Below are 12,062 nucleotides of genomic sequence, written 5' to 3'. Positions count from 1 at the left end.
AATTCTATTATAAATTTATACATATATGATATATTATAATTTATACTATAACTTTTATAATATGTTAATATATTAATAAATATACTAGTACTATATATTATAGTTAATAGTTATACCTTAAAGAATATAATAATAAATTGGTACTAAATATATATGATTTAATTATTATGAGTTTATGATTAGTACAACTATATAATTGTATTAGTATTAGACTATTAGTAATTTAGTATAGCTATATTATATTAGTAATATTAATTATGTATATATATTAAATATATATACATATAGTATTATATATGTATTAATATATATATATTTATTAGTAATATGCTAATACTATAACTAATAACTATATGTAATATAACCCCACACATTTATTAATACTCTATGACATTATGTAATACTATATTAAATAATAATAATACTCTTATTACTAATACTCTATGTAGTTATAGTGATTTAATACTAACATATTAAGTTAACTATACTAATACTATTATAAATTTATACATAAACTATAATTTATACTATAACTCTTATAATATGTTAATATATTAATATATATTAGTACTATATATTATAGTTATACATTAAAGAATATAATAATTATGTAATATTGTGATATATATAATTAATTTATACAATTATTTACATAAATAATATATATAATTTTTTTTTTAGTTTTTCATTGGACCGAATGAATTCAATCCTCCCATTTTTGGACTAGATTGGATCAATTCAATTCGGTCCAATCCAATCCAAAAATGGCCCGTCCGGTCAATTTATCCGGTCCGAACCAGCCGATGCTCTCCCCTAATCACCATAGATAATAGAAATTATCGCCAAAAGACCCATTTGCATTGGCTTTAGCACAAAAATGCAAAAATCTTGATGTTCTACTCCTTTCATATTTTCTACACTTCATTTCCATTGCAAGTCAGGGATGAGTACTTCAAGTACCAAGTCACCATCGAGAACCACCAGACGAATAGCATGCCTATCATCTCGAGGACCACAGCAACATGCTCGCCAGCTTGAGGATTGCAGTGGGCGAGTTTGAGCCCATCCTGTTTCACAGGGCCACGGTGGCCTAAGCTTGTTTAGCTCGCTGTCATTGACACTTTATTTGTTGTCCTAACAAACTCACACAATCAAAGCTTGTCAACTCAAGAAATGGACATGAGGTGGTCACCTAAACTTGCCACACTCAGAAAGAAAACATCCGAGGCATAATGATATGGTAATAACTCAAAATCAATGATTTCAAAAGAACGAGTAGTGAGCAAAGTGTGTTTTTGGATCAATGCATCAGCCCTTTTGATAGACCTTCTAGCTTTTGCGTTCTAAGACAAAGTTGGATTTCTCCAAGTATGAAACTCATCCTGCATGCCTTGAATTTAACTTATTTTGCCACTTCCAAAATCCCAAAGCCCCGTGGTTGGAGTAGAAGATGAATTGAACTCCAATCAATAGTTCTCCCAATGCCAAAGTCCTTGCAGAATGGCTTACAACTCCTTGTCATAAGTTGAATACTTTCGCTTTGTATCATTGAGTTTCTCACTAAAATACACCATTGCCCTCTTCTCTTGCATTAGCACAGCTGTAATGCTAACATTTGAAGCATCACATTCCACTTGAAAAGGCTTGGAAAAGTTATGGAGGATTAAATCCAAAGCCTCAACTAGCTTGGACTTGAGTAACTCAAAACTTCTTGTAGCCTCTTCTGTCCAATGGAACTCCTTCTTCACCACTTCCATCATTGGAGCAATGATGGTGTTAAAGTTGCAAATGAACCTTCTGTACGAAGAGGCTAAGCCATGGAAGCTTCTCACATTAGTATTTCACTTGGGGATAGGCCACTCAAGAATAGCCTTCACCTCGTCGTCATTCATGCATCCCATTTGCACTCACAACATATCGTAAGAAAACAACTTGGTTAGTCATGAATCTGCACTTCTTAGGGTTCACAAACAGTTGATTCTCTTGGAGGACCTTGACTACATTGGTTAAGTGCTCCAAATGTCGATCTTGGCTCTTACTATAAGTTAGTATATCATCAAAAAATACTACCATATATTTACCCATAAAGTTTCTGGTTTAGATCCTAATTGATATGGGATATTAGTTACTTTTTCCAAAATCATTCAAAATAATATCAGTTTTTTTCTTCCAAATAATATATTTATGCTCATTCTTGCCTTATTAGTAAATATTTAGTTTCAAGTTTGGAAGTGATTCTGATTTTGATTTTGATCAAATTTTTTGTAGGCTTTTTGTTTATTTATGTATCAATTTCTCATACAATAATTTAGATTTTTCTATTTTTGAAAAAATCTTCATGATTTCAAATTTTACAACTATAAGTCCAGCTTGTGAGTTTCATAAAATAATTTTGAATTTTACTATTAATCAATAATTTTCAAAGTTGTCTATGTATTTTTAGGTAAATCTCTTGTCTTCTCTGTGTTGATCATCTGTTGAAACTGGCCACTAGAATTTAATCTCTATTCTGTCTGGCGTCAATTGGCATCCAAGCTTCAACATCTTTCTTGGGGTGATATCTCATAAGCTTCCATGACTGTTGGTTGTGGTCATCGTGGGCAGGTTCCAAACAAGAAAGTCATGCACTGTGATCGTAGCATGTATACAGGATATGATGATTGAGGATTTGCAGCGACAAGTTACAGAGTTAACCCGGTGTCTAATGACACATGATATCAGTGATCTTGAGATAGAAAATCATGATTCCAATTCCAGTTTTGACAATTGTGCTCTATTTTAGGAGTACTGTGGTCGGGAGAAGTGTCATTGGGACATCAATTTTAGAGATGATTTACCAAAATTTCTTAGTACTCTTCGGGCAGAAGGTTTCGTTGATTTATTACATGAGGTTGAGTAGATTTACTGCTCTGAGGAAGAAGAGTTTGAGGATAGACATTCTTCCATAGGGTGAAACTCCATACCAATCTATTATACATATCCTGATGAAGATAACCTAGTGAATGGGATAACTAATTTTATTGAAAACATAGAAAAATTGGAAAAAGAAAATGGTGAAGTTTTGAAGTTTGAAGATCATGAAACAACTTTTAAGACAATTAACTACGTTGATTTTCTTGGAGTTGAGGACTTTTTTAAATTTCTCCAATGCATTTTTTTTTTTTTTTTTTTTTTTGGATTTGAGATGTTGGGAAGAAACTTAATTTTGGAGTATAAATATTTAATATTATTTTATTTTGAGCCGATTAAATCAAGTTTAGTTTTTCCATAATCATCGGGATGATACAACAAAAGGAAAGAAAGATTGGTCTAATTGGACATCCAAGACATCGAGGCAAGAAAGTTTAGAATTCGAGGACAAATTCTCTCCAACTAAGTGAGATGGTGCTAATCCTAATTGATATACGATAGTAGTTACTTTTTCAAAATTATTTAGAATAATATCAGTTATTTTCTTTCAAATCATATATTTATACTCATTATTGCCTTGCTAGTAAATATTTGGTTTCAAGTTTAGAAGTGATTCTGATTTTGATTTTGACCAAATTTTTAGTAGGATTCTTGTTTATTTATGTATTAATTTCGCATACAATAATTTAGATTTTTCCATTTTCTTCATAATTTCAAATTTTGCAGCTATTTAAGTCCGGCTTGTGGGCTTCATAAAATAATTTTGAATTTTACTATTAATCAATAATTTTCAGAGTTTTCTCTGTGTTTTTGAGTGAATCTCGTCTTTTTTGTATTGATCATCTTTTGAAACTAGGCTACTAAATATTTCTATATTCTGTCTGGTAACAATTTCTTAACACTTCAAGAGTCATCAACCTTATGAATGTATTTGAGGCATTGGAAAAGCCAAATGGCATAACTAGTCATCCATACAAGCCATCTTTTGTTTTAAATACAGTTTTCTACTCATCACTATTTCTAATTCAAATATAGTGGTAACCACTTCTCAAGTCAATTTAAAAAAAAAAAAAAAAAATCTTTACACCAGTAAGTTCATCAAGCAACTCATTCAAACTAGGCATGGGAAACTCTTATTTAATAGTGATTTTGTATATGGCTCTACTATCCACACACATTATGCAAGTTTCATCCTTCTTAGGTGTTAGGAGGGACAGAACAAGACAAGGGCTAAGGACTCTCTAATCAACCCATTTTCTAATAACTCAACAACTGACCTTTGTAATTCAGCATGTTAGGAGGCATCTTATAATGAGGCAAGTTATGGAGTACAGCAACTGGAACAAGGTCAATTCGATGTTGAACATCCCTTTGTGGAGGTAGACCCTTTGGCAATTCCTCTAGAGCAATTCCTTGAATTCATTAAGCAAACTTTGCACCTTAATTGGAACCTCTTTGGTCTCATTTTCATAGGCTTGTTCAAACTCCTTGTAAGACAACCACTAGTATACAAACTAAAAGAAACATTAGTTGGTGCATCTTTGAGAGGGCTTAAAACATACTTCATGACTCTTCTAATAATGTTGTAGGTATTTCTCATTCCATCATGTTGAGCACTTCTATAAACCTATCATGGTCTTCCAAGTAGTAAATGACAAGCATCCATAGGTAAAATATCAAGTAAACTTCATCTTCATATTTTTCTATGGAAAACCTCACCTTGGCTCTTTGTGACACAAGCACCTCACCTCCCTTCTTGAATGAAAAAACCTTGTACGGTTCATGATGGTGTTAACATGAAAGTTTCAACTTTTCTGCCATCACCTTCAAGACCATATTTTCACATCTTCTGATATCCATCATAAAAAGACACTTTTTTCCATGAGAAAGACAATAAGTTCTAAAAATGTTGTGTCTAAGCCATTGCTCATCTTCTTGAACAATTATCACCCTTCGGATCACCAAACTCTCAGCATCACAGTCACCTTCATAGTACTCCTCTTCATGTTCCCTTTCATCTTCATCAAAGATTGGTGCTCTCTCCACTTCTTCAAATTCTTCTTCCATAAGATGAATTTCAGCCTTCTTGGTAGGACGCTCATATGATTGGTGCCCCATATCACCCAATTTGAAGCACTTTTAAGAGGATAAAGCACATTTTCCTTTGCCTTTATTCCCTCCTCCACCAAGTGGATTTGGCTAATCAGAACTTGGGAGATCCACCACATTCTTGCCTTTATCTTTTGTTGCCTTTGGTCCATCATTTTTTCTGAATGTGCTCCATTTTAGCTTTTCCTCTGCCTTGAGTGCTTTGATGAGCTTCTTCAAGTGTATATAGAAAATGCATGATCAGTTCACCTTTAAAATAATATCTCACTCCACTAACATACATGTCCATCAATTGATCATTTGACTTTTGCACATTTATGCAACTCATCAGCTTGTAAAATTGTTTCATATATTCTACTATAGATTAGTCATCATGATGATTGAGTGTATAGAACTTTTGTTAGAGATATTAAGAGTAATCCAATGGTAGAAGTCTCTCATCCAACTTTAAATTCATCCAGATTCAACTTTATCTTAGCCCACAGTGCAATTCTTGGGATGACTATCTTTTCTCTTTATCATTGGTATTGTTGCCACTATATCAATGCATGGCCTTTTAGCTTTGTAGCCACGAATTAAATTTTTCTTGCCTCTGAGAGGTCCTTCCATTCAAAGAATGACTCCAAAGAAGCAATCCAATCGCAATACTCATATGCATTAAGCCTCTGTTCAAACTCTTGAAACGTGCACTTGAATAGTTTGATCATTGCTCTCCAAAGCCCTGGCCAGTTGTTCTATAGACCATTGAGCTGCTTCAGATAGGATTGGAATTGAAGAACTTGAAAGAGAATAATTATCATTGTCTTCTCCACTCACTCCATAAAAAAAATATATATATATATATAAATAAAAAACATGACCTCCACTTCTATGGCTTTGACTTGAGGAGGAGGATGGGAGCATTTGTAGAACCACATTAAGCATTTGTTGAAGGTTCTCATTTGCTTTCTTCAACTTAGCAATTTCGGCCTCCATCTCTACATTACTTAGATTCTTTCTTCTTCTAGAAACTATTTCCACAGCCAAGATAGCCTTGCTTTTATGCCAATTTGATGCCGCCTGAAAGCTACAATGATAAATATAAATAGATTTGGTGGATTTTGATGAGAGAACAAATGAAGGAAAACAAGGATTGGTAACCTAGGATGTCACTCAACACTATATAATTGTGGATGTTACTCACACAACCAAGTGAAATACTTGATGGAATAAGGAGATGAACTCAGCTTCAGATGCAAAACTTGTAAGAGGGTTTTTTAACTCAAAATGATCTGTCCATTTTCTTGTATAAATAGAAAGTACATGATTAATGGTAAGATACATCAGTTAAGGCCAAATACAACTTCCCAATGTGTTGGTAATTGCTATAGAAAACTTCCAACATAAATAAATATTAAGTGGTTAACTATTTCTTATGTCTAACACACCATACAAGATATATAAATGCTTAAATTCAAAATAAATAATTGCCCATTGTAGATTATGTCCAACACACATGCCATATGCCACCTCAATTGCTAGGTTAGGTTGCAATGTCATCATGCCACTTCATCATATGTGCAATCTACATTATTATCCAAGAGTAAAATTACTCCTATAACAAGCTCATGGCCCATGCACCACAAGGCTTGCCTTAGGTGAGCAAGGTGGTGGCAAGACTCATAGCCAACTGATGCCTATTTATTCTCCATCATTTGTGAGCCCTAAGCTCGCCACCACTAAAGTACTAGACCTGCCTGGTTCTTCCATCACAATTGCCCACCAATCATAAGTCATAGGGAACCAATAAGCAATCATGATATACAATGCATCGTACCCAAGCTAAGTTTGTACACTCAATATCAATGGGCAAATAAGCCACCATTAGGAGAAGCATGGGAAGAGCTACTATGCATGCCACATGCGATGAGTGCCCATATAATGTTGACCATGATTAAAAATCATGCCACACATGCCATCTAATTCCATGCACGTGTTGGGATCCATTGATGCAATTTAGAACATTTGGCACTGATGTAACTATTCAGTAAGAATAATGATATATACAAGCCCTAAATGTATGTCTCACCGATAACTTTTATAAAAAAGTGGATCACACTATAGAAAAGTGTGAAAACTCACTTTTTCTTAGTGAGTCCCACTTTTTTACAACAGACTTGTGCAAGGCTTGTGCATTTAGGGTTTGTCCCTAATATTACTCATTCAATAATTACTTGTGAAATGTTAATTTATGCGCCATGCACATGGTGATGAGTGCCCAAATAACATTTACTAGGATTAAAACTAATATCACACACGCTTTCTAACTCCATGCATGTGTTGGATGCCATTGACTCAATCTCGAACATTTAGAGCTAATGTGTCTATTCAATAATTACTTGCAAAATGTTTCTTTCCTCATTGACCACATCTTACTGTTTCTAGATAGCATCACTCAAAAATTTGTTGTTGAAACAATCAGAGTCAAAATGAAACACTAAGAGTCACGACTAGAAAAATGTCTTACCACCTAGTGCCATCATAACCAAGACAAAGCGCCAAGGCCAGCAAACAAAATACAAAGATAGATAAGCAAGCCAGACTAAACAAATGACCTCTATTCCTCAATGGACAAAAAATTCAAAGATTGAGTTCCTTGGTTTGGGTTTGCATCTCTTCCACTTGTGATTTGAATTATTTACATTAACAAACTTTATCCCACATAGTTTTCTCCAAGAAAATCCTTAGATTTTCCGCAAAGCTCTTGCTATAAAGTGCTAGCAATGCGGTCTCCCTCGAGCCATGCTCGAAAATATGGGATCTTCCAAATTTACCAATTTCCAATAAAAAAAAAAAAAAAAAAAAGCATAAATAGCAAGGCCACCTTTGAGTCACACTCGGGTTGTCTAAGGTTTCCACAAAGTGCCAATATAAACAAGTGGGAGGGTGAGGAAAAATAAGTAACTCACTTTATTCACCAATCTCAATAAAAGGCACTCAATTCTCCATTGAGCAAAGCTTGAAAATTGGGCCACTTGGATCAAGTTTGAGCCTCTGACACTCACGGTTTGGTTATTTATACTAAAAGTTTAGTTTTTGGTGGATTTCTTCTTAATGCTCCTCAAATCCTCTATAAAGTGATAACAACAGGGTGACCCTTATGCTATTGCTTGGCCACCATAAGTCTCCATAAAACTACTCAGATTTGTTATAAAAGCACCAATGGTGGGATGAGAGTCAATCTACTCTTTGGGACTATAGGTCTCTAAAAAGTTTCTCAGATTCTCCATAAAACATCAATGGCGAATTGATTTTCCAGCTACTTTTTAGCACCCCATACTCTCTATAAAGATTCAATGAGACTTCCTAAGGATGTCAACAATTGGTTCAAAGATAAATTAAATGACTACAACTAGAATAGCAAAGGCCTGAAATGCAATATTTATGACCATTTCTCCTGAGGAATTCAAAGGAATATCTATGTGTGAACTAGACAAAGAGGCATGAGATATTTCAAAGGTCACTCATGAGGGTACCCGCTTGGTGAAATTCTAGATGATGAGACTTTGATATTTTTATGCGAGACTTAGTGCATATTTGGGATTGTGATAGAAAATATGGTTTATAACTTTAGGGCTTATAACTTATAGCTTAAGTAAAAAATTTTACTATTAAATTTTAGTGCGTTTATCAAATATTCGTCGACAGCCTTCTCTAGACAATATTTGTGCATTTATCAAATCTCGTTGGGGAATGAAGGCGATGCTGGTGGTTGGGCAAATGCGGAATCCTCGGAATGTGTTGGTTTGGATGGCACAAGAGGATGATTTTATCAGTGTGATGGTGAGAGGGAATTCTAAGACACATGGATCCCCGTATCGGGTTTTCTCATTAGACTATGAATTTTGTCGAAGATGAGGATTCTCCTTGGGTTCCTGTTTGGATTTCGATGCCAGGCTTGCCACCTAATTTTTTTCAGGAATTGATGTTGAGAAGTATGGGTAATGGTATTGGCCAATATCTAAAGAGGGACAACGCTATGGCATGTGTAACTCGGCCTAAGGCCGCAAGCATTTGTGTTGAAGTGGATGTTTCACAGCCCCTACGTAAATCTTTTTGGTTGGGTCCCCCAGGCCTTGCGACTAGTCATTTTCAAGAGATCTATTTCGAATTCACTCCAGCGTTTTGTACGCACTGCTGAAGATAGGGACATGTTGAAAATCGATGCTCCAAGCGTGAACATTTCACAGATGGGAAAAAGTCTATGTCAAATGGGTTGGTGCATGAAGAGAGGAAGAAGACGACTAATATTAATAAGTGGAAGGTGGTGGGCAATCGAAATGATGTTGGGTCTGGTAATGTTTTGGTACAAGTGGTGGGGGAACCATTGAGGTCCATACGAGAAATCCTTCTCGACTCCATTCGAGCACGACAGAAAGAGAATCTCACTGTGGCTTCTGGTGTCTGGTATGTCTCAACGGATGAGAGTTTATTTGAGCAATGCATGGAGGTGGAACGTGATGAATCAACAAAGGAGTTAAACTTAGACATAGGGGATGTCAACGCCACTGTTTCTTCTTTGCTGGGTGAGGACGTAGAAGAGCCTTATACTGAGCAGGGGATACCAGTCACACAACAGGTTAATTGGTTTGAGACGACTAAGGCAGAGGGCGAGGAGGAAGTGCAGGATATGATGTCAAATCCTAAGCTGCGAAGCAATTTAAGGTTAGTGGATGAAGCTCTAGAATTTGAGCTGGGTGGTTTGAGCAAGAAAGATTTTTTAGAGGAAGACGAGATGTTGAACGTGGAAGTTAGATCCAAGGCCGGGTCTGAGGGAGAATTTGAGGAGGAACTAAACAAGTTGGCTACAAAATCTTTTGATTCCGATCCGGACATGCATGTGCCATTGAAAAAAGTAAAAGGAATCCGAAAGGAGAAGTCGATTGTGGTTTTGGAGCATCGCACTCGCTCCAAAAAATTTCTTTAATTTTTTTGATGCAGATTCTCATTTGGAATATTAGGGGAATTCTTTCGTCGAAGAGTAGACTTCAGCGTATTTTGAATAATTGTCGCCCTTCGATGGTGGCTATTTTAGAACCTTTTATAAACTCTAATAAGTGCCATCGATGGGCACATTGGATAAAGTTCCCTTGCTGGTTGAATAATGTTGAGTTAGGGGGGAATCTAGATTTTTTGGTCTACTAAGATTGAGTTTGAGTTGATTTCTTTGTTGGAACAAGCCATTTGTGGCTGGTTTACTAGTGGTAACTGCTAGGTACTGGCAATCTTTGTTTATGCTAACTATTTTCGAGCTAAAAGAATGGAGTTATGGGAGTTTCTAAAATCCCAAGATCCATGTGGGCTCCCGTGGTTCATTGAGGGGGATTTTAATATTATTCGTGATGATAGTGAGAAGGCAGGTGGCTTATTGCAAGCATCTCGGGTTAAGAGGGAATTTAATGATTGTATCCATGAGTGTGCGCTTGTGGACCTGCCTTGTGGAGGTAATCGGCTATCGTGGTGTAATGGTAGGCGATGGGGGCGAAGAATTTGGGCTCGTTTGGATCGGGTTCTAGTAAATTTTCCATTCTCGAATTACTTGGTGCGGGTACAGTTTCGTATTTATCATGGACCTATTCAGACCATGCGCCAATGTTGGTGCAGCTTTATCGCGAAAGAGAGATTGTTCAACGACCATTTAAGTTTCTGAGAATTTGGGGTTCACATGAGTCCTTCCTTCCATTAGTTCAGGAGGTGTGGAATTAAAGGATACAAGGTTGTGCCATGGTTCGTATTAGCAAGAAATTGCAAAGGTTGAAGAGTGTGTTACAGGCCTGGAATACGGAGGTCTTCGGTCTGGTGGAAATTGAGCTACGAAAGGTGGAGGCCCATATTTCTGACTTGGAAGTTGCATTGTCCAATTCCTATTCGGCTCAGGTGAAGAATAATTGGTTGATTGTAAGCAAGATCACTTGAAATGGGTGCAGAGAGAAGAGGTGCTGGCTTGCCAAAAGTCATGCATTAAGTGGCTGACTGAAGGGGATGCAAACAAGGGTTTTTTTCATGCTTCCATGAGACCAAAAAAATAGAGTAAAAAAATTAGCAAGATGAGGCTTGAAGATGGGCGAATGCTGGAAACAGGGGAATCAGTTCATGAAGAAGCAGTATTGTTTTTTCAGAATTTACTTTCAATGTCACCTATTGAGGATAGCATGGAAGACTTGGAGCTAATTCATTCGGTAGTGACTGACCCTGATAACGACACCTTTTGTGTTGCACCATCCTTGGTGGAAATCAAGAGGTCTCTTTGGTCTATCCCGGCTGATAGTAGCCCGGGACCAAACAGTTTCTCAGTTAGATTTTTCATGTTGGCTTGGGACATTGTGAAATAGGATTTATTGGAGATGGCTGAGGATGTATTTTCCGGTTAGCCGCTTTCTACTTTTTTTGGGGCTACTAATTTGGTCCTCATTCCAAAGGTTGATGAGCCTTTGGGTTTTGGTCAATTTCGGCCGATAAGTCTTTGTTGGGTGGTTTATAAAATTATATCAAAGATTATGGTCTTTCGACTTAAGTCAATTTCGGATAAAATAATTTCACCTGAGCAGGCAGCGTTCATTCCAGGTAGAAGTATTTTTGAGAATATTTTGTTGGCTCAAGCATTGGTTCATGGTATTAATCGGAAGGTTAGGGGGGCAATGTGTTGTTAAAGATTGACATGGCCAAAGCTTACAATAGAGTGAATTGGCCATTTCTTCTAGAAATTATTCGACCGTTGGAGTTCTTGGAAAAATGGCGAAGTATTATGTTTAATGCTATCCCCTCTCCATTTTATTCGGTGATGCTAAATGAATGCTCTAACGGTTTTTTCAAATAGTCGCGTGGGCTACGACAAGACGACCCATTATCTCCTTATCTATTTATCTTGTCGGAAGAGATACATTCCCGAATGCTTCATAGAGAATTTAGTCAGGTCGGATTAAGCCTTTCCATCCTGGTGGAAGTAGTTTGATTTCTCATTTATTATATGCGGATAACATTCTGATTTTTGCTAATGGGTGTAA

General features: G+C 36.2%; 1 protein-coding gene across 1 annotated transcript; it reads right to left on the bottom strand.

Annotated features, from left to right (window-relative positions):
* Nucleotides 1–1,505: 1,505 nt before the first annotated feature.
* LOC122291054 lies at nt 1,506–5,028 on the bottom strand. The gene is made up of 3 exons (XM_043098706.1): nt 4,878–5,028; nt 4,188–4,322; nt 1,506–1,810 (listed from the first exon to the last, which is right to left on the bottom strand). Exons 1-3 carry the CDS (start codon nt 5,026–5,028, stop codon nt 1,506–1,508), a joined length of 591 nt encoding a protein of 196 aa, XP_042954640.1.
* Between the last annotated feature and the right edge of the window lie 7,034 nt (nt 5,029–12,062).

Source organism: Carya illinoinensis, chromosome 13, assembly GCF_018687715.1.
Source record: "Carya illinoinensis cultivar Pawnee chromosome 13, C.illinoinensisPawnee_v1, whole genome shotgun sequence".
NCBI lineage: Eukaryota > Viridiplantae > Streptophyta > Magnoliopsida > Fagales > Juglandaceae > Carya > Carya illinoinensis.
This window is presented reverse-complemented; position numbering and strand designations above follow the sequence as displayed.